The sequence below is a fragment of the Microcebus murinus genome, chromosome 11 (assembly GCF_040939455.1).
Source record: "Microcebus murinus isolate Inina chromosome 11, M.murinus_Inina_mat1.0, whole genome shotgun sequence".
Taxonomy (NCBI): domain Eukaryota; kingdom Metazoa; phylum Chordata; class Mammalia; order Primates; family Cheirogaleidae; genus Microcebus; species Microcebus murinus.
This window is the reverse complement of record NC_134114.1, coordinates 47,114,250-47,138,084: the sequence shown is the minus strand read 5'-3', so window position 1 is coordinate 47,138,084 and position 23,835 is coordinate 47,114,250. Positions and strand designations below refer to the sequence as shown.

At 33.6% G+C, this 23,835-nt stretch overlaps 1 protein-coding gene across 1 annotated transcript in view; it reads left to right on the top strand.

The window, feature by feature from the left end:
- The window catches only part of ADAMTS6 (ADAM metallopeptidase with thrombospondin type 1 motif 6), a 292,439-nt gene that overhangs the window by 121,790 nt on the left and 146,814 nt on the right, over window positions 1-23,835 (top strand). The window contains exons 8-9 of the mRNA XM_012784073.3: window positions 11,377-11,420; window positions 16,240-16,345. Of these exons, the coding sequence (XP_012639527.2) occupies window positions 11,377-11,420; window positions 16,240-16,345 (150 nt within the window). The remainder of the gene's footprint in view (window positions 1-11,376; window positions 11,421-16,239; window positions 16,346-23,835) is intronic.

Here is a 23,835-nt window from a genome sequence, read left to right as displayed (position 1 = left end):
AAACAAGGAAGTAGAAACAGAAAAATAGAGTGGGGGGATGATGAGGCTTGGGTGTGGGCCAATCAGCCCATAGCATGCCCTGGAGCAAGCACGTCATGGAATGCATTCTTCTCGGAACTATAGCTGGAGGGCTGGGTGCTATTTTCGTCTTAGGCTATTTTCCGGGGCGAGGTTGGGATGTGGAGGGTCTTAGTCTCCAACAGGGTCCTTTGTGGAGTCCTTTGTGGTTCCATCTTAATTTTATGATTGTTTTTCTATTTCTGTGAAAATGTCATTGGAATGTTGATAGGGATTGTGTTCAATCTGTAGATCACTTTGGGGAGTATGAACATTTTGACAATATTGATTCTTTTGCTCCATGAACATAAGATATCTTTCCATTCATTTGTATGTTCTTTACTTTCTTTCATCAGTGATTTATAGTTTTAGTGTACAGATATTTTTCCTTTTTGGCTAAATATATTCCTAAGTATTTTATATGTTATAAATGGGATTATTTATTTATTTACTAGAGACAGAATCTCATTGAGTTAGCCAGGCTGGTCTTGAGCTCCTAGGCTCAAAGGTTTGTCCTCTCTAAGCCTCCTGAGTAGCTAATAGACAGGATTATTTTCTTGGTTTTCTTTTTGGATAGTTCATTGTTAGTGTATAGAAATGCTCCTGATTTTTGTATATTGATTTTGTGTTCTGTATTTACTGAATTTATTTATTGGTTCTAATAATTTTTTGTTGGAGTCTTTAGGGTTTTCTATATGTAAGGTCATGTTATCAGCAAACAGAGACACTTTTACGTCTTCCTTTCAATTTGGATGTCTTTTATTTCTTTTCCTGGTGTAATTTCTCTGCCTAGTACTATGTTGAATAGAAGTGGTGAGATCACATCCTTGTTTTGTTCCTGATCTTAGAAGAAAAACCTTCAACTTTTCACCATTGAGTATGCTGTTAGCTGTGGGCATGTCATATAGGACCTTTACTTTGTTGAGATGTATTTCTTCTATACCTAATTTGTTGAGAATTTTTACCATGAAAGGTTTTTTTTGTACTTTTTCAATTTTTTTGCATGAATTGATATGATCATATGATTTTTGTCCTTCATTCTGTTAATGCGATGTATCACATTTATTGATGCATATATTGAACCATCCTGCATCCCCCAAGATGAATCCCACTTGGTCATGGTGAATGATCCTTTTAATGTGCTGTTGAATTTGGTTTGCAAGTATTCTGTTGAAGATTTTTGCATCTATGGTCATCAGCAATATTGGTCTGTAATTTTCTTTTCTTGTCGCGACCCTGTCTGGCTTTGGTATCACAGTAATGCTGATCTCGTAAAATCAGTTTGGAAGTATTCTCTCTTCTTCAATCTTTTTGGAAGGCTTCGGAAATGACTGGTTAAGTTGTTCTTTAGATAAGCCAAAATTGGCTACAGCAGAAGACATATGTAGAGAGAAGTAAAAGACAATTCTATAAAGATAATTTGAAACTAGATTATGAGGAATTTTGAACTCCAGGTTAACGTGTTTAAATTCTTAGAGACAATTCAGTTTATGACTGGCAGAATGGCATAAGCAGAACTATGCTTTAGGAATAATAAGCTATGTACTGTGTAAGATAAATTTGGGTAAAAGATATTTGCGTTTATCTCAACAAGAGAGAATTTAGGATGTAAATAAGTATGATTGGAATAGAAAGGACAAATACAGTTATACTGAAGTAACATTGTTCCGTTTATATGAAAGAAGAAATGAAAGGGAGGACTCACGTGACTCCCAAATGACCAAAATTCAGTCTAATAAATTGTACCCTATGGTATAAAACAGTAAAAACACTTTTCTTTTTCTTGTGTTGTTTAATTATGCTTTTGGTGATTTTAGAAAAGTTTCTAAGGTTTCTAAAATAAGTGATTGTGTTAGTCTCGTTCAAGTTTTTTCTTACCTGAATACATGGTAAGCTCTTGGTAAATCTTTGCTGAAAGAAAAGTTTAATTGTTTGATTCTTTAATATGAAAGAATCTTTTTATAGTTAAATTTGTACATGAATCAAACTTACTCTATTATCTACTTCCCAAATAACACTATAGTAAATGTACCTTTTAAAATTTGTTACTTTCCTGACAAACATACAGGAACTTCAGCATCCAGCTGTGTTTTGGTGCCTCGAAAATAATTTTCTTCCTATTAATGGTTATTGGGAAATGGAAATTGGAAGTGGAAATTGGAATGGTTATTAGGTCATTTGAATTAAAGGCTTTTGGGATATGGACTTGAGGGAATGCAAACTGATATAACCTTTCTAAAGGGATTTAATTCAATAGACACTAAAAACTTACTTGCTCCAGGAATTTTGTTAGCTGCTGGGATCCAGTAATGGGCAAAAGAAACCACTCCCTAATCTCAAATAATTTACAGTCCAGTGGAAAAGACAGACATAAAATTACTATTAATAGTTTGATGAAAGGTATGAAGGAAAAATTTACAGAGCTGGACAAGTATTTATTAGCGGAACCTCATCTAGTCAGGAAAGATTTCCTTGAGGAAGTGGCACTGATCAAGAATCTGAAACAGTAGTAGGAGCAACCCCAGGAAAGGAAAGTAGGGTCCGTAGAAAAGTGGCCCAGATATAGGAAAAGAAGGCAAATATGTCTTGAGATTGGAAAGAGGGGACAGAGGTGGACATAAGGCAAGAGAATTAGGTAAGGTCCAGATCGTGACATTATAAATGATAATCCTTAAATATATTTCACTTCTAGGAATTTACAATTGGATGGAATTTACAATTAAATGGAAATTTAATTTAAATTATAATGGAAAAATTATCAGGAAAATTTATAAAAATATAGTGATGTTCATTATAATTAATTTTGTGTCAATGAAAACTTGGAAACAAAAGTTTTCAACAATAGGGAATTATTATTATTATTATTTTTGTAATTATCAAAAGGAGTTTTATTGTCTAGCTCGAGCTAGGGTCCAAGCTCCCAGAGTGCCAGCGCAGTGGCCTCTTCTTCAGGCAGGGACTCTCCTTTGTGTGTTGGAGACTCTTTTATAACTTAGTTGTTTACACACTGGTCATGCATCCGCCCCCACAGTGATTCTTACTTCGTCCTGCCCCTGATAGGCTCTATCCTGTTCTGGGTCCTAGCAGAGAGACTCCGGTTTCCGCGTTCTTTGTCTTTCTCCTCTGCATCAACAATAAGGAATTATTTAAAGAAGTGTTGGTTACTATATCCACATAGTTAATGGCATTAATGTTAATGCCATTAATATGATGTGCATATGTCTTTACTGACATAGAAAGGTGTTCAAAATATGTCGGTACTAAAACTCAGGATGTAAATTATATATTATAATATCTTATTTTTGTGAATCTATAGAAATATAGTAATAATTTATTCATTATTAGTAAATATTATAACATGATTTAGTGACAACACAATCGACAACACAATTACTTTGTTATCCAGTAGAAGAGAAAGGGTTGGAATAGTAATGAAGAGGCCACAAGGACAGATGTTACAGTTTGTTGAATTGAGGTTATTGATGATTGCAAAGGAATGAAAACCCTCTATTGGTAGCCTTTTATAACTTAGATATAAAAGTCTCAATCTTGTCAGCTGAATCAATATTTTGCAATGATCTGAGGACAATTTTCTAAGGGCAAAAGACATTCTGACTAACTATCTTTATGCTTTCCAATAAAAGCACCCTACTAGAATAAATGGACAATTCATATTATGATGTAAATAGCCAAGGACGTAGTTTATAGACTATAATGGTAAATCTTTAATTTATGCCATGAGCAAAAGCATGGGCAGCATCTGACATATTTATAGGAATTAGTAGCAATTAGTAATTATTAAGCAAATGACCCTGGCATATCTTTGAGAATTAGTGTATGAGATGGTTCACATAATAATAGCAAACATATCTGTTCATTAGATAGTATATATATGGTTGGTCTTATATTTTAAGCATTCAAAAATAATCAGAAAACAACTTTCCTGACATAAATGAATGCCATTTAGATAAAGAGATGAGTATTATCAAAAATGTAACCTGTGAAGTGAGTTACATAAACTGAACCAAATTACCTATTATTTAAGGTCATCTTACAGTCTTTTTAATTTATCTTAAAGAGTGGTATACATTTTTGCTTCTTTAGGATTAAAATAATTTTTTCTTTCCATTATTTTATTATGATTATCTTTATAATTATAGTTGGTTTTATAATGCTGCTGCCTGAGTACATGTAAAGAAAGTGGACAAAGCTATGTCACTATCACTTGTCTTTCACCACCATACAGGAGAAAAAATACGTTTTCTTCTGTCCATTCTAGGTTCACGACTAAGGCCCCTATAACAAAAGACATATTAACAATAGAAAAAGACACAAATTTATATAATACAAATTTTACATGATTTGGGAGTCTTCATAAGGAAATGAAGACTAAGAAATAGTTAAAATGGAGTTTTTGAAATGGTAGGTTTGATGAAGAGTGGATAGTTGTATACACATATGATAGGGAAAAAAGCATATGATCTAGTGGTAATAAACTGGAAGAAACTTAGTAAGGCCCATTTCTTCAAATTCTTCTCTCTGTCCCTTCATCTTCAGACATAAGGATATTCTTTCCTCCTTTCCCCCTAGTATAGGGATGTGTCTCTCACATGAGAGTCTTATGACCTACTTCAGGGAAAGTCTGGGAAATTCTTCCTAGGTTTTATAACTTGCTTCAGGAGAGTACAGTTGGGGGAAGGTCAAAGTGACCTTCTTGCTTCTGTTTTTTTTTTTTTTTTCCAAATTCCTTTAGCCTACAATATTTAATATGCCAACATGCCATATTTTGGGGTAGTGTGTCCTGAACCCCATCACTACCACATGTAAGAGAACTAAATGAGACAACATACATAGAACATTCTGGTTTAGAAGTATGTCTAGGACTAACTGTTAAACAAATGAGACTCCAAGTCTAGATTTTGGTTCATTCCATTTTTAAAACTAAATCGTTTGAAAGCAACTATTCTTTATAATGATTATTTCTCTTACATAAGAATGGAATGTAGTTTTGGAAAAAGTTTTAAGAACTCATTGAAGTATTTTCATCAGTTTAAGATCATGCTATATTTTGTAGACTTTAAAATGGAGCTTGATCATGTGTTTTGGTCAATTTCTTCTGATAGCTATGTACTATGGTTTTGATATGGTTTGTTTGGCCCTGCCAAGTCTCATGTTAAGGTTTGATCCTCATTGTTAGAGATGGGGCCTGGTGAGAGGTGTTTGGATCATGAGGGTGGGTTCCTCATGAATGTCTTGGTATCATTTTGTGGCAGTGAATGAGTTCTTAATCTTAGTTCCCACAAGAACTGATTGTTGAAAAGAGCCTGGCACCTCTTCCTTTTTCTCTTGCTTCCACTCTTGCCATGTGATCTCTGCACCCAGGCTCCCCTTCCACTATGAGTGGAAGCAGCCTGAAGCCTTCACTAGAAGCAGTTGCTGGCACTATGTTTCTTGTACAGCCTGAAGAACAATAAGTCAAATAAACCTCTTTTTAAAAATAAATTATCTAGCCTCAGGTATTCCTTTATAGCAACACAAAAATGGACTAAGACACCGTGCCTAGCCAAAAGTGATTAGGTGATTAATGGATTGAAAGTAGCAAAAAAAAAAATAAATAAACCTATGTTACAGTCTCAACTAAATTCTCTGATTTTGATCTTGTTCAATCAGTCCAACCTCATTATGAATTTGGGATAAGGGAATGACAAAATACACATTTATCTACTTATTCAAAAGTGGAACTCTGATTTTCTGTAAGTGCCAGGCTTTATGTAGATTCTCTAAGATTGTATTTCTTAATTCTTTTTCATCTGCCCTGAACCTTCAATATTGTTTCAGGAAAAGAAAACAAAAAACATACCACAGTAATAAGGTGCTGTTTTTCTGTCCAAATTCAGAATCCAGAGAACTTTTCTAATTATATTTCAGCTATTCTCTGTCTTCTGAAGATTCCAGTGTACTTCTTAGCCTAGTTTGAAGTTTAGATCACAGGCCTGTGTTTAACGGTCCCTGTCATATCTGGGTTGGTCAAGATTTAGTAGTGACTGATTTGTGTAAAGGGTGCTGAGACTAGAGAATGGAAACTTTGTCCTCAGTCTCTCTTTTCTTAAGTTTATACCGCAGCAAGTAAGTCCTAAAAGCACAACGATTATATCTTTGAGGTAAAGCAAGATTCCTTGCATTGTTTTTCTTTGTATTTTTTTCCTGAAGTGGCTCAGGTCTGGAGGAAAATAAGGCAAACCTACAGGATGGCAGAGAAGAGTTGATGGGATAAGATAGTAAATGTGATACAAGGTAAACAAGAGAAAGTCAGGAGAAAGAAAGGGGAAGGTGTGAAGCTTATGAGGATGATTATCATGGCATCAAGTTGAGAATGATATTTAATGGTAAGATGGAAAAGACTGAGAGATATATCAAGGAACTGAAATAAGCTGGTTCATACTTGGCCTATTTGGAAAGACAATGATTTATGTGTAATACAGCTTGCATCAGATGACTTCTCAAGATTCTTTAGATTTGTAGAAATATGGGGCTGATAAGAAAGAGAATAGTTTGTAGGAAAGGAAAGAATCAGGAATTTATACACAAGAAAGAAGAAAAATAGGAATAAGATAAGGGACAGAATAAAAAATAACCCACAAAAAATTAAAAAGGTAAAATACAACAGAATAGAAACTTATAAAATTTGCAAATAATGGAATTAAAGAAATTTAAAATGTTTAAAAATGTCTCAAATGATTCCCTTATACTTATGCCAGACCTTTTTTATTATGTACAGGTAACATATTGAGCAAGCATACAAAATCAAAGTATGGAAAAATATTTACATTCATCCCTTTTATATTAACAAGGAAATTCAATATAGTCGAGCAAGTTTACACTGAATAAAAACTTTTGTTTTTAGGATTTATCATTTCTAATTTACAATATTAATACAACTTGATTCTATATTATGTAATTCATGGGTAAGATGGTATAAAGTGTTTAATCCATGACTGAAGTCTTTCTTTTGCTCGCAGTCTGTTTCTACTATTCCATGATACACATTCAGAGAAGACGATTATAGGAATAGCCTAAAGAAGATAATTCTATTAGAAGTAGGTATCATCATAGACAAATTATTTTTCTTACTATCCTATCATGTCTTCTTTCCATTAATCAGGAATTTTTATTCTTGTAAACTGACTTAAGCTAATGTGGTTAAGCAAACTCTTAGGATTTGGTGAATGAGTATTGTTACCAGTTATTATGAAGGAAAGTTTTATTAATAGGTCAAATTCCATCATTCAATAAAATATTTTTTAAATAAACAAAAAGGCACAAAATAATTCATACTCCTCAATTTATAAGCTTCATGAAATATAGCCCTCTATTATCTCGGTGCTCTGACAAAAACTTTGCATGAAAAGTGCTCTCAATATATACATGAAAATATTTTTTGGAACAGAATTTTGCTACCCTTACATTTGTCATCGGGCACCATAATGTTCCAAACCAATGAGTGTACATACAGGACAAATCTCAGATGTGTTATTGAAGTGTACAGCCAGCAATGCTTCCTGGGTTTTTTGTGTTCATGCAAAGTGAGTCAGTGCCTCTGAAATATTTTGGCCCATCTACAGATTTGTAACATCACTAATTTTTTTCCTTCAATGAAAAACACATTTTTAACATTCATTAGACATTCATTAAGCTGATTATCAAATATCTCTTGTGTTGGTCCCCAGAGACAGGCATAGCTGAACTACTTTCTGATTAAATGTTGGTTCTACAGAAAGATGTATAATAAAAATCATTATATTCTCTGTCCTCTCCCTCAGATGCCCACTGTTATCTTCTCATATTTATATCTATATACAAACTCAATCTCAAATAAACATATACTCACATAAACATACTTTAAAAAAAAACTAGTAGGAAAATTTCCAAGTTGCTTTTGTCTATATGAAAAAACAAATCTGGTTTGGTGTTCAAAATACTGAATAATCTGTGCCCCCCCCCAATTAATTTTCTGATATTTCATTCTGTATGTTTAATGTTTCATCCTCTCTAAAATTCTTATAGTTCTTTGGATATGCTATACCCTTTCCAGACTCTGTTCTTTTGAATATTCTGTTCTGTGCCTAGAATGTCTTTATTTTTCTTTTTTATCTGGCTAAATCTATAAGACTTGATTCAGATGTTAAGTCTTATGTGAGTCTGTTTCCTAGTCTTCCCTGTGGAATTACTCCTTTCTCTGTATTCCTATAATACTTTGTATATTACTTAATTGTGACAGTGACTGTTAGGATAGCTAACAAGTATCGGTTGTATTGTGTAAATTTAACTATTTTTGCATTTATTTCATTTAACCTTCTTTCCATGATATTTTGTACCTTATCTTCTTGTATTTTTTCCCAAATAGACCAAAACGAACTTACTTACTCATCTTTAGATTCCAAATATATGGCATAATAGTTGGGCTTATAAAAAGTGCCCAGCAAATCCATGAATGAAAGAATGAATGTAAAAACATTGCTTTTCAGTACTTAGTATTAAAGATAATGCATGGTCATAATTGTTCTCCATGAATATAGAACAGACATAGATACAATGTGATGAGAATGCAAAGGCCATGAGGAAATAGTGTGTCTTTTTCCTATATAATAAGTTATAGAGAGTTCTATGGATATATTCAAGGATTTGAAAAAGATGAAAAAAAGTGCAAATAGAATTATCTTTGTCTAAAATGCTTTAGCTTATATACTATGGGTTGATGGATTTAGCCTTTATGCAGTTATTTAGGACAGTTGTAATAGAATAAAATAATATTCATCATGAGTATAACATAAAAGATGTAAGCAAAATAAGATGAGAAAGGACTGCTATGAATTGGAAATAAAAGCTGTATTTGTCTCTGGTGTTCAATCTTTTTGCTTAATGTACCTCCTAAATGAATTTTGAAAAATGACGTACCACTTTGCACATTATAATATCCAAAATACTTTTTATCATAATTTTAAGTAGCTACAGAGACCACGGTTAACATATTATATATTGTGTATATGCTTTAATGAATTTTATCAAAACTTTGTAACTGCATATTTAGCTCATTTAATCATGAAAAATGTTCACCATATAATCTAATTGTCTAAATCAGTCCTTATTGACAAACTTCTTACCTAAGTTAGACTTACTGTCAATGACAAGTCTGACTTCATTTTTTAGATTAAGTGAACACTCCATGACAGCCATCCCACTTCTGAATTCTAATTGTGAGATAGCTATATATTAATAGATTGATTTATAAACAGACTGGCAGAAAGGTACGGAGCCTTGCTGGGATGAAATAAGCAATCATCCTCCCCTTCAACTTTTTCTTGCTTTGCTCCTAAGGGGTTATCTTCTAAGGTTTTTTGTTTGTTGGTTTTTTAAGAGATAGGGTCTCCTCTGTTGCCCAGGCTGGAGTATAGTGGCCCAATCATAGCTCACTGCAGCCTTGAACTCCTGGGTTCAAGCAATCCTCCTGCCTCGGCCTCCCAAAGCACTGGGATAACATGTATGAACCACCATGCCCCTGTATCCCCTAAGATCAAAGCTTTCTTGAATTATCCCTTTGCTTTACGTTCTGGGAACGTTTATACTAGGAAACAGTGCACTGGAACAAAGTTTGGGGTGGGTAGTAGGGTTTTTTTCTTGTTTGTAATGTAGAAACAGGGCAACTGTAAAAGGGGGAAAGAGGAAACAAAAACTGGAGGATTATAAGTGCATTCTCAGGCAGACCACTTTTAGGAAAGAGCACATATAGAACTTGAGGGTTTGGAAATAGATTCTAATTTAAACATCTATATCTGTATAACCTATGAAAAGTCTTTGTTTACATTTTCTTGAAGACTGCTGGAATGGGTTATGTCTATATATGCCTAACATAATAGGCATAACACACTATGATCACAAGATAAATTGACTGTGACACCCAGAATATGCTTTCTGGTGTTTTTATGAGTATACCAGTACCCTCTCTATATCTTACATTCAAGAGTGTTCCAAACACTGTAATTCTATGGCTTACCAATTGCAAAAGAAGAAAGAGAGTAGATGACTATGTGAATGGTCAGAAGAGAAATTTATGTAAAAGGAAAGGAAAGTCCCTTTTCTCAAATGTAAGATGAACAGGATAAAGAGTTTGACATTCTAAAAATAGGCAGAAAGAATCTCCAGGGATTTTAATGAGTTTGACAACACATTGATACAACTGGTTGTAATATTTGTTTCATGAAAATACATTTTGATCTGTGGATTGATAAATAAGAATGGGACTAATTATTAATCCTCCCACTAATATTGAGTAATCATTATTTATATACAATAAAAGAGAACTTTTACAACTTGGATTTCCCTATAGTTTGTGAAACTTTACTTTTTACTGAAAAACTTTTCATTTCTAACATAAAACATAGGCAGATAAAAATTTTCAGTCTTTTAAATTTATTTCTTATTCTCACTTTAGAAACTCTAAACACTTTTGGTTTTAAAGATTAATTTACCCAGATATCACTATAAAAATGTTTAAAATGTTTATACCAATATTGACTTAGCATTCTACCTGTAATATTTTTAAAATATAAAACATTACTTTATGGACTCAATCTTTTCTATTGAGTTATAATTCAGTATAGTATAGAATTAAAGTCTGACCAAAATTAGGAAAGCTTTCTATTGAGAAATTCATTTAGCTGTTTGTAAAACATTTAGAAATATTTGTATCTTAACCACACTAAATTGATGGTGTGCAGCTAGGAAAAATACATGATAATCAATTTATTCCCATTGTTGTATTCTACTATATATATATATATATTTTTTTTTTTTTAAGACAAAAACTTGTACTAGAGTTAAAACAACTCCATATAGTGCTTATAGCTCAGAAATGTAAAATACATTCTGTGGCTGTAACAAAAAATATTCCAGCAGGTTCAAAAGAGACTGGAAATAATCTCCACCCATTTGCTTTTTGTAGAAGCAGTAGCAATTTGCAGATAAGCTATTCTAGCTTCAAAACAGTACAGTAGATGGTTTTATGGAACTTACGATTACAAAAATCCACTTTAACTTTTTTTTCTTACTGGCAGGTGTTCTGTTGGCTTGCAGCCAGAGGCTGTGAATATAGTGCAGCCTGCCATGTCCCCCAGAGTGTTGAAAATGCTGACAATCCAGCTGGCTGCTCATAATTGCATTGATTGTGGTCTGACAACCAGAACTCCAAGAAAGAAATGCGATGAATATTTTACAAACTTGATCAGATTATAAATTTCATCTCTTTTTTTCTCTCCTCTATAGATATGATATCTGCACTTATAAAAATAAGCCCTGTGGAACACTGGGTAAGTTTTCTTACAAAGGGAGAATAGTTCAGATTATCTTTCTGGACCAATGACTTAATCTTTATTATTAATTTGGTCATTTCTTTTCTGATGCATCTAAAAACTGCTAAACCTGACCTTTGTAGATATGTCATTTACTAGGAAACAAATATTTATTCCCATAATAAATATTATGTAAATTTCACTTATATGGCAACTAGTATGATGATTAAAAATAATTTAGTAGATGATTCAAAAATCAAATAATAACTATAAATCAAAGTTACCACTCATTTTCATATAATCTAGCTCTGTCATATATTTTCTAAAAATACCAAGGAATTTGAGAGCAAACAAAAGCAATCAGTATCTTTAAATCTCAGGATAGAAAAGGAAAGCAAAATTATAATCTGGGTATACTTAAAGGGGAGGAATCAAGAATAATAATAAACAGTATATTTCCATAAGTTAAGATATTATTGGAAATTTTCAATACCCAAACAAACAAACAAACAAAAGACTACTTTGTAAAATATAGCCAGGGGTGAAGAGAGGACAGGATTATATTTCTTGTGCTCCCCAAAAACCATTTCTGTAGTATTCTAGAATTTTAAAAATTAAATTTTTGTTATTGAACACAATTTCATTTTGATTGAAAGTTAACTGCAAATACAAATGGGCAAAACGGTAACTCTCCAGTAGACTAAATTATTAAGCAAATACTTATTTTAAAGAATAGGGTCTTTTTTTCTATGATAAACTTTTCAATGTCAGAGAGAATTTACAGACTAAGAAGGTAAGCAGCTGAAAGTGAATTCTCTAGTTTCCTTATGACAAGTCTAAATTTTCTTATCTGTAAAAGAAAAGTTTTATGAAATTGATTCCTATGGATCTCATAATCATTTGGGAAAGATCAAATGAAAGTAGATGTAGGAGAAAAAGTATTACCTTCCTGGGGAGTTTAGTGAGAAACACTCTGCAGAGATAAACATTTCTCTTGATAATTTTACCTGCCTTCCCAGGCTTCTCCTACCCCATTTCCTTCAGGATTTATGGTAAAAGAAGAAATCTCAATTAGCAAATACCGAGTATTAATGGTGACGTTTGCTAGTTAAAAAGCATAGTCAAAGAAAGAGCTCTGTTTGCTGAGAAATCTCACATCAAAAAGATTTACTCTGTAGTGTTTTAGGTTGACAAAGCCAACATCATCCAACAGAGGGGTCCCTGAAGTGGAAACTAACAATTGACTTTGACAGTTTCAGTGCATTATGTTTTATAGTTTACTTAAACTTTTTGTTCCTCAATTTTCTTATCTATGAATTAGGAGTAATATCTGCCCTACGTTACAGGGATATTGTTAAAATCATTTAAGGAAAAAAATACAAAGATGTGTTGTTACGAAGTACTATAAAAATGAACTAGTGTTATTATATAATGTAGAAATTGTCTATACTGTTTAACTTATTCCCTGTATTTGCTGTTAAAATTCTCTAAATATTTACTAAGTGCTTAATCCATTTTAGATACAATAGACACTAAGCCTCAAAGCAGGTATACACATAAGCTAGAACTTGTGCTTTTCTAGTATGTATATTTTGAGGAAATATATTATATATATAAGTGTATACATACAGACATATATGTATCATTTTCTTTATAAATATATATATACACATATTGTTTTGCTTTTTGAGGGTAAATTATTAGATTGAGATATACTCTTCATTGTAACAGTAGTAATACCACTGCCTAGTAATTTTGCTGTCATTATTGCCAAAGATTTGAAGTGTTTTCCTATCCTACTTCTTCTTTTATTTTTTTGAAGTACCGTGTTCTAACTTTGACAGCTTACTAATTTCTAGAATCAATAGATTAATAGTTGGGTACATATCAATACATTTTTAAGCTCAATATAAATTATTTTTCAAATTATAAATGATTATATATTTTTATATTACTTCTTGTGGTAAAAACTGAATGAACTGTATATATGTACGTGCTGTTGACCTCCATCGTGAAAAATATATTATCAGTACAGAATTAATCAGATTATGACTTTTTGAGTTGTCCTTTTAGTAATTTTCATATTGGTTTTTGTACTGATTTTTGCATATTCTTTTTTTTTTTTTTTTTTTTTTTGAGACAGAGTCTCGCTTTGTTGCCTAGGCTAGAGTGAGTGCCATGGCGTCAGCCTAGCTCACAGCAACCTCAAACTCCTGGGCTCAAGCAATCCTCCTGCCTCAGCCTCCCAAGTAGCTGGGACTACAGGCATGCGCCACCATGCCCGGCTAATTTTTTCTATATATATTAGTTGGCCAATTAATTTGTTTCTATTTATAGTAGAGACGGGGTCTCGCTCTTGCTCAGGGTGGTTTCGAACTCCTGACCTTGAGCAATCCGCCCGCCTCGGCCTCCCAGAGTGCTAGGATTACAGGCGTGAGCCACCGCGCCCGGCCTGCATATTCTTTTACTTAGTAACTCTGATGACCAATTATAACATGGCTAAGTAGGTTTAAGGGTGCAAACTGTGGCCATCAAACTGAGGAAATCTAATTGGCCCAAATAGTAATCAAACCCCTATTAACACAATCACACATAAGAACTTAGCTTCAGTTTTATAGGGCTATAGAAAATGGTGGGAGTTGTGAAAATATATTAGAATTTAAAATATTCATTTTAGTTAAGATGTACTTATATATTTAAACAAGTAGTAGTTTCCCAAATATATTCTTTGTTGTTTTTTTGGTAGAGCTAGCAATTTTATATCTGATACCAGAAGTAAATTTTTGCTTGTAAATACACCTTGAGTAATCATTGAGAATCCTCAATTCTCAGCCACGTGGCACATACCAAAATACAACACAGCAACAACAAAAAACCCAAAGGCTAACCCATGGAATAATATATTTTGGGGCTGGTGGCTTACATCTGTAATCCCAGCACTTTGGGAGGCCAAGGCCGGAGGATTCCTTGAGCCCAGGAGTTTGAGGTTGAAGTGAGCTGTGATTGCACCACTGTGCACTCCAGCCTGGGTAACAGAGTAAGACCTTGTCTCTAAAAATATACATATATACACACACACACACACACACACACACACACACACACACACACACACATATATATTTGAGGTGGGAGGGAATATAAGATGTCAATGTAACAATTATTATTCTTAGTGATTCTGGTTTTTTTTCAATTAAAAAAACCCACATTTCATAAAGCTCAAAACAGAAACAATCTTCATAGTGATTTTTTCTTCTCATGTGATAGACCACATTAAACTCAATAGCTTAAATTCAGATAACGTACTACAATTTCTTTTGTATTCTCACTGTGTGTGTGTATGTATATGTCTCTCTTTTTCTTGGTGGAGATTGGAGGTGACATTCATTAAATATTTTTAATTAGGCTACCTGCCCCCAAATTGTTATCCTGCTCAATTAGTCCCTCTTTTTATGTCCTCATTTTTAAGTCCCAAGACCTCTAAGTGAATGGAACAGCAGCACAAGGGTATCACCAGTATTTATAACTCTGTGAGACAGAAATCAATGCTCTCCCCAACCCCTACCCCTCTCACATAAAGCAGTAGGAAAAGCAGTCTATTAGCAAATACAACATTAACCTCAACTCTGATCCAATGTAGTTATCTCGTTGATATTTACATTAGAAAATACAGAGAAGCACAATTTCTAGAGATTTCTTGTCAGTAAAAATATGAATTGAATAGCATTTATTGTCCCAGATTACTGCAACTAGGAAATTGTACCTAGCACAGAACATTTCTTAGTGCACTCAATAAATATTCATTGAATTGAATTGAAATTACTTTTGGTGAAAAAGTCATCATTAATGTTTGGGTGATGATGGTGGACTACTAACATAAAAAATATTTTTCCTGCTTTTCCTTCAACTTCTAAATAACTTTTTGTCTCTGTGTTAAGTATGATTTGGCATCTGTTTCCTTATAGCAGATGACATTTTTTCTTTTGCACAAAAATTCTTTTTTTAAGCACTGTTTTAAGGTTCTGTACTAATCTACAGACCCTGATATTTATTTGAAAGTAAATATTAAAATTTTACATATTAAAATTCCCAAGGGGAGAATACCTTGAGTAACATAACATTTCACTGGAATCAGCGAATTAACACCATAGTTATTACTCTATTAGTAAAACTCTAATGCATTGAAGGGAGATAGGAGAGAGGAAAAATGACGCTGAATGTGTGAATGACTTTCCTCCCATTAAAATACTAAAAGAAATTGTTGCATCACTATTAGGACTAATTTCAGAAGATAAAAATAATGCAAAAAACCTCCCATTTTTAACAGTTCATTCTTTTTCTCTTTTGGATCATTTTATTTTTTATAAAAATGTCATTTAAAAAAATCATTTGGGATTCCCCTCTTTTTTGGTAACTAAAAAGTTGCTTGTATATTTTTATGAACCCACTAAACTTAAACAGATCTCTTTAGAAAAATAATGTGGATATATTTTGCTTTCTACAGCCTGAAGAATGTTAAAATAGAAATGCTTTCTTGAATTCCCTCTTCTGGCTCAAGTTACTAGGTGGTCCCAAGTTACCAGAAGTAAAATTTATAAATCTAACCCCTAGTCTAGACATTTTCCAGCACTGACTGCAGTTCAAAAAATATTAATGTCTAGCCGGCAAAGTGAAATTCCCCCCAGTGATTTTGCAAATGACTAGAAAGTTAACCTTTTGCCAACTGCTCCTTCTGTGCACGGAGGTTATTAAAAAGAATCCAGGCATTTATAAGTATGGGCTTTTTAAGACTGAAACACCTTGGCTTGACCCTTTGTGTCTCTTTCTGTTTATTCAGGCTTGGCCTCTGTGGCTGGAATGTGTGAGCCTGAAAGGAGCTGTAGCATTAATGAAGACATTGGCCTGGGTTCAGCTTTTACCATTGCACATGAGATTGGTCACAAGTGAGTGAGTTTAAGAAAATCAAAATAAATTTTAGAACTCCACTCTTGAGCAACCTGTAACTACTGTGTGGAAAGCCTGTGCTCAACCATATTTTACTGCTTTTTTGTCTGATTTCAATAGAGGATGTTATCATTTTGGGTATTGGGGTAAATCATCTTAAGAACTGGGGACTTGTTAAATAATCTTTGTGACTCAGTGACTAGTATTCTCATTGATGAATGCACTATACTTAAGTTTTGGTATTTACACTTGAAATGCTTTAGCTTTAGCTCAGTCTCTTCAATACTTGGTTCCTCGTAAAGTCCAATTGTTTAAACAATCTTTCTTTTCCTCAAGTGGTAAGAAATATGTGTATATGTATGTGTGTGTGTATATATACATATACACACACACATACATATATATATTTTAAAATCATTGACACCACTACCATAAAATGTACTTTTAGTTTTTATTCTTCATACAGCTGTGAGCATACCTTTTCCAGGCATAAAGTTTGTGCAGACATTGCTATGTAACTTGTATTTTCAGGTGCATTTGTATGTCACTGAAAAAAAACTGTTAAAAGTATAGCAAAATCTCATCCTTACTTCTTTTTAGGAGGTCCTGAAGTTTTTAATATTTTCATTAAATGAATCTGTGCCAATGTAAAAACTATCCTATGGCCCCCTCAATCCAATGGCAATGAAACCCTTTCTTTATTTCAAACAACAGGCAGTAGTAAATGTAAAAGCTTATTCATATGGAGGGAGAGAATTTTGACAATATTTTTCCTTATTTCAAACGTGTGCTCATGACTGAAAGATGATTTGTCCTTAGTCAATTTCTACTGTGATTCTGATGATCTTAGAAAGGTAAAAACTAAACAAAAGAGCTTGAAATTCACTAAAAGATTGGGTTTTTTTTTTTAACAAGAAAGCCCTTTTCCTCTAAAATAGAAACTATGAACATTTAGCAAATGACCAGTTATATCTGTTAATGAGAATATGAGAAAACTTAAAAAAGAACAGTCAAGCATTTCTAGCTAAAATAAGCAGCTTGTTTATAAGAACTCCTGATATTTGTGTGATTTAAGTTTTGTTTTTCTGTGTGTGTGTGTGACAGAGCCTCACTCTGTTGCCTGAGCTAGAGTGCCCTGGCATCAGCCCTGCTCACAGCAACTCAAAGTCATGGGCTCAAGCAATCCTCTGCCTCAGCCTCCCGAATAGTTGGGACTACAGGCATGCACCACCATGTCCGGCTAATTTTTTCTATATGTTTTTATTTGGCCAATTAATTTCTTTCTGTTTTTAGTAGAGACAGGGTCTTGCTCAGGCTGGTTTCAAACTCCTGACCTTGAGCGATCCTCCCGCCTCAGCCTCCCAGAGTGCTAGGATTACAAGTGTGAGCCACCACGCTGGCCTGAGTTAAGTTTTATAATCTGCTTTTTTGGTGGCAAAATGAATGAGAAAAAAAGAACAAATAAAAATGAATATTTATTATACATTTGCCTCAGAGGTAATTCCTGAGATAAATCTTTAGTTGAGTTTTTTTTCCTTTTCAAGTGGAGAGTAAAATTGGATCAGTCTGTTGTATTTTAAAATTACAATCAAATTTTATCAAGTTGGCATTGATTTAGGTGGAAATTCAAATGAACAGCAAGTCTAAAACCTGACTTGATTCAGATACAAGAAAAGTATTACACTTTTAATAAAGTCTTAAAAATATTGGCATTCTAGTTTCCATTGTAATAAACAGCAGGGGAACAAAAGGAAAAGCCCTTTTAACTAAGTAGTTTATCTTTAATTCACTTCAAAATCTGGCTCATTAATGACTGTCATAATCTTATGCAACCAGTTTGAATTTAATAGGTTCTGTTATATTTAATTAATTGAAAAGTTAGGAAAAGTATCATACAATGGGTGAACAATGTGTGAAAGCACTATTATCTCAGGTATTCCCAAGTTTATCAATGTCAATGCATGCATTTCAAGTCCGATTGTTTTATGTACTTAAATAGCTGAGATGAGAGTTTCTCTTTTTTCCTTTATAAAGTTTCTAACTGCACTCCCTCCCAGGCTTTGTAGATTTTTGTTGTTGTCGTTGTTGTTGGCCTTATGAATAAATACTTTAAATTCTCCCTAATATGAATTGTTTGCGCCTCATGTAGAAATATTGCAAAAAAGAACAGAACATACCTTTCAAGTGTCAGGTACTTTAGAGCATCAGTCCTCAACCTTTTTGGCACCAGGGACCAGTTTCATGGAAGACAATTCAATTTTTCCATGGATGTGGGTAGGGTGAGGGGGCATTGGGGCTGGGAAGGGAGATCTCAGGCTGTGATGCCAGCAGTGGGGAACAGCTGTAAATACAGATGAAGCTTCCCTCGCTTGCTCATTGCTGCTCACTTCCTGCTGTGCAGCCAGTTCCTAAGTTTCATGGAAGACAATTTTTCCACAGAGGCAGATGCGGGGTGGGAGGTGGGAGGTGGGAGGGCTGGTAGAAGCTTAGGTGGTGATGCTCGGCGGGTTCCTAACAGGCTGCAGTCCAGTATCCAGCAGCTCCGGGCTTGGGGATAGCAGCACTCTTGGAGTATCTTTATTTCTCTGTTAATTCTTGTTTGAAAGTGTGTGTTAAAAATGGGAAAAAAAAATTCCACCAAATCCTTAGATTGAGAGCCAAAAGAATCCCTGCATTCCAAAATGTTATTTGTAGACAAAAAAAAATTTAGCTTTTTCCCCATGTCCAGTTGATTACCATGTCGCTCTTTACCTTCCCCCACACAGCTAGGCAGGCTGTGTTTAGCATACTGTCTTTTTAAGTGTGTCAAATTATTATTTGGTCAGTTAGGGAATATCTATTTCACGGATGAGGATTCGTTTATTTGCTATTAAAATGTTAGGGTTTAGCTTTCAGGAACTTAGCAAGTCAACTCTGGTATAACTCATGTCATCATTAAAATACAGTGATCTCTCTTTTTTCTGAACCACAGCAGTAGCCATTGTAAATATATCAAATATATTTTTCAGATCCAAGTGTATAGAATTTTTAGTAACTTTTATTATTTAGTAGAATGAATGTTAAGTGATGTGATTCTATCAGTATATTCATTATAGTGAAGAATATTTGACCATAAATTTCAGAGAAGAGTCCCTCATGAGTCACTAACCTATGTGAATATTTTCTACCTTTCTTTAAATTGTGTAGAATATGATTTTGCACCCAGTATGTACTTGTGTAGGGATATAATATCCATTTTAAATAGCTATGGGATAACATTTGCCTTGGCTAGGCCTTAGTGACTGCTTTTACTTCTCTCCATCGTTTTGTAAACACAAGAAATTAGTTTTCTTGTCAAATGAAAAATTGAGGTTTATTCTATATTTAAATGACATGTCTAGGTTTAATGTAGGCTATAAGCCAAAGATACTTAATGAAACCTTATAGGAAAGAATATTCTTTGAAAGATTTTTAAAATTAATTATATAGTTCTCATTGGTTTTAGAAGTTGAAAAGATTATGATGTGATGGGGGTAGCAAGAATTGAACCAAACATCTAGTATATTGAGAAAACTATCTAATATATCTAAACTGCACAAAACAAATAATCTTAAAAATGAGGTCTTTAAAATACTCATTTTTTAAAGAAATATATGTTGGAATATGTGGGACTGAAGTGATAGAATGTCTAGGGTTTGCTTTTAAAAGAAAGGAGAAAAAGAAAGAGAAAAGAATATTAACATCATGAATTTTATCATTTTGATAATATGTTTATGGCAGTTCATTATGCTACTCTCTCTGCTATTGTATCTGTCTGATTTTTTTCACAAAAAATAGGTTCTAAGATCATAAACTTTTTAAGTTTGACTTAAGTCATTTATTAATTAATAGTGATTGAGTGAACTTTAACTCTGATTTTGAGAGAATTTTTTAAAATATTAAGAATTGTATTGAAAGCTGTAGGGGTATATTGGTCTTGCTTTAGGAAGTATTTTGTCTTAAGAATACCTTTTATGTAATCCTAGCTCTCTGGGAGGCCGAGGTGGGCGGATTGCTCAAGGTCAGGAGTTCAAAACCAGCCTGAGCAAGAGCGAGACCCCGTCTCTACTATAAATAGAAAGAAATTAATTGGCCAACTAATATATACAAAAAATTAGCCGGGCATGGTGGCGAATGCCTGTAGTCCCAGCTACTTGGGAGGCTGAGGCAGGAGGATTGCTTGAGCCAGGAGTTTGAGGTTGCTGTGAGCTAGGCTGACGCCATGGCACTCACTCTAGCCTGGGCAACAAAGCGAGACTCTGTCTCAAAAAAAAAAAAAAATAAAGAATACCTTTTATGGAAGATTGGTTAGGAGATCAATTTTAATGTTAGTCTTAAGCAATGAATTAGGAAATATTTTATTTTCTGGAATAGAATATTTTATTTTCTGGGAATTTACTTTCCCATGAGTACATTTAAAACATTATTTAGGTATAATTTATATACACAGTAGACAATGCACCCAGTTTTGTGGTGCATTGGGTTCCATGAGTTCCATGAGTTTTGACAAATATGTATAACCATGTAACCACCACCACAGTCGAGATAGCAATTTATCCATTACCTGAAAAAGTCCCCCTTTCCCCTTTCAGTTAATCTCTCCTTCCCCAGACAACCAGGAATCTGCTTTCTATCACTGTAGGTTAGACTTGTCTTTTCTATAGTTTAATTTAAGTGGACTTACACAGTGGGTACCCTTTTGTGTCTTGGTTCTTTCCCTCAGCATGTTTTTTATGTTCATCCATGTTGTGTGTATTAATAGTTCATTTTTTTCTGAATAGTATTCCAATCATATACCACATTTTCATTTGTTTCTATTATGAATAGAACTGCTGTGAATACCTATGCAGATGTATGTATGGATGTGTGCTTTCCTTTCTCTTGGGTTATACTGCTAGTAGTATGGTATTAGTTTAATTAATGATGTTAGTGATACTGAGCATCTTTTCATTTGCTTATTTGTCATTCATATATCTCCTTCAAAGTGTCTGTCCAATCCTTTTTTTCCATTTTTAAAAATAAAGTTTTCTTCTTGTTGAGTTGTATTCTGGGTAAACGTCTTTATCTCATATATATGCCTAGAGAGAGAGAGAGAATGCTTTCTCCTCATCTGTTGCTTACTGTTCATTTCTTAAATGATGTCTATGAAAAGCAGAATTTTGAAAGTTTGATGAAATGTAATTTAAAAATTTTCTTCTATGGTTTACGCTTTCTGTGTCCTAAGAAATCTTCATGTACTTCAAGATTGTAAAGATATTTCCCTATATTTTCCTCTAGAAATTTTATACTTTTAGCTTTTATATTTAGATCTAGGATCCATTTTGAGGTAATTTTTATTTATGATATGAGGTATAGGTTCAGGTTCATCTTTTTCTTCCACCTGAATATCCAGTTATTTCAGCACAATATGCTAAAAAAGTTGGTTGGTGATCGTTGATATAATTGAATTAACATCTAATATGTTTGTAATTGTTTTCCATTTGTTGTACATTCTTTTTTCCTTTCTTTTTCTGCCTTTTTTGGTTTAACTGAGCATTTTATATGATGCCATTTTATCTCCTCTCTTAGCATATCAATTATATTAAATACCTCTTTTAAAACATTTTAGTGGTTGCTCTTGAGTTTGTAATATAAAAATTTTATATATAAAATATATTTAATATATATATAAAGTTCTAACTAATCTAAGTCCACCTGTAAATAACATTATATTGTCTCATGTATAATACAGGCACCTTATAACAATGTATTTCCAGTTCTTCATTCCTGTCCCTTGTGATATTGCTGTCCTTCATCTTTTCTTATCTATTTACTGTAATCACTAATACGTTGTTAGTGTTAATACTTTAAACAAATAGTTATCTTTTATATCAGTTATGAAGAAGAAAAATAGATTTTAGCTTTATATCATTTTAGTTTTATGGATACATAATAGTTATACATATTTATGGGCTACATGTGATATTTTGATATAGGCATACAATATGTGAGTATCAAATCTGGGTAACTGGAATATTTATTACCTTTACGATTTCCTTTCTGTCTTTATGTAGACTCAAGTTTCTGACCTATATTGTTTTCCTTTTTCCCGAAGATTTTTAAATAATATTTCTTGCTGTATATGTCTGCTGATAATGAATTCTCTCACTTTAGATTTGTCTGAGAAAGTATTTCTCTGTAATTTTTGAAGGATATTTTTGTCAGATACGGGAGTTGCATGATCTCTGATGAGAAATAGCTATAATTCCTTTTTTTTTTTTGAGACAATGTCTTGGCCTGTTGCCTGGCTGAAATGCAGTGGTGTGTTCATAGCTCACTGCAACTTTGAACTCCTGGGTTCAAGCGATCCTCATCTCAGCCCCCCACGTTGCTGGAACTACATGTGTGCACCACCATGCCCTCCTTTTTAAAAAGAAGTATTATTTAGATCATTAAATATGAAATGTCCGATTTCGAATCAAAAGTGTAGTTTATTATATTTCAAACAAGAAACAGTACAATTAATCAAAGTGTGTGCCTAAACTATCGACACAGTTTTGCCACCTTAATAGTAGCTTGTTTATGCCAGCAGGGAAGAACCCTGGAGAGGCAGTGGTGATGAGATCATAAAAGGTGCTTTCCACAGCTTGTTGAGAATTGAATATTTTTCCTTGCAAGAAGTGGTCCAAAGTCTGTAAGAAGTGGTAGTCAGTTGGTGCAAGGTCTGGTGAATATGGTGGATGACAGAGAGTTGCCAAGTTCAGCCTCTGTAGTTTGAGCAGCATTGTTTGTGTGACATGTGGTGGAGCGTCATCTTGCAAGAGGATTAGCCTATCTCTATTGACCAATCTCAGCTGCTTAATCACAGCATCCTCACCATTTTGTCCAATTGGTTGCAGCAGACATCCACTGTAATCAATTTATCAGGTTTCACGAAGCTGTAATGGGTAATACCAGTGCTGGACCACCAAACAGATACCATTAGGTTTTTGATGAATATTCAGTTTTGGACTGTTTTAGCATTTCATCTTTATCCAACCATTGTGCTGAACACTTGTGATTGTCAGAAAGAATCCATTTTTCATCCCACATAGCAATATGGTGTATAAATAGTTGTCTTTATCTCATGACAAATGATTTCTCTTCTCATGCTCATTTAATTCACGCAGAACCCATCTATCTAGCTTCTTTACCTTGAAGATTTGTTTCAAATGGTACAATATTAACGTCAAACCTTGCTGCTAATTCATGTGTAGGTTGAGATGGATTCGCTTCTACTATAGCTTTCAGTTCATCACTATTCACTTTGGTCTCAGGTCACCCACGTGGCTCATTTTCAAGATGAAAATCACCAGAATGGAACTTCTCAAAACATCGATGTACTGTTCATGCATTAGCCACATCCTTCCCAAACACTTTACTGATATTTCAAGATGTCTGCACTGCATTGGTTCCACAATGGAACTCATATTTGAAAATAACACGGATTTTT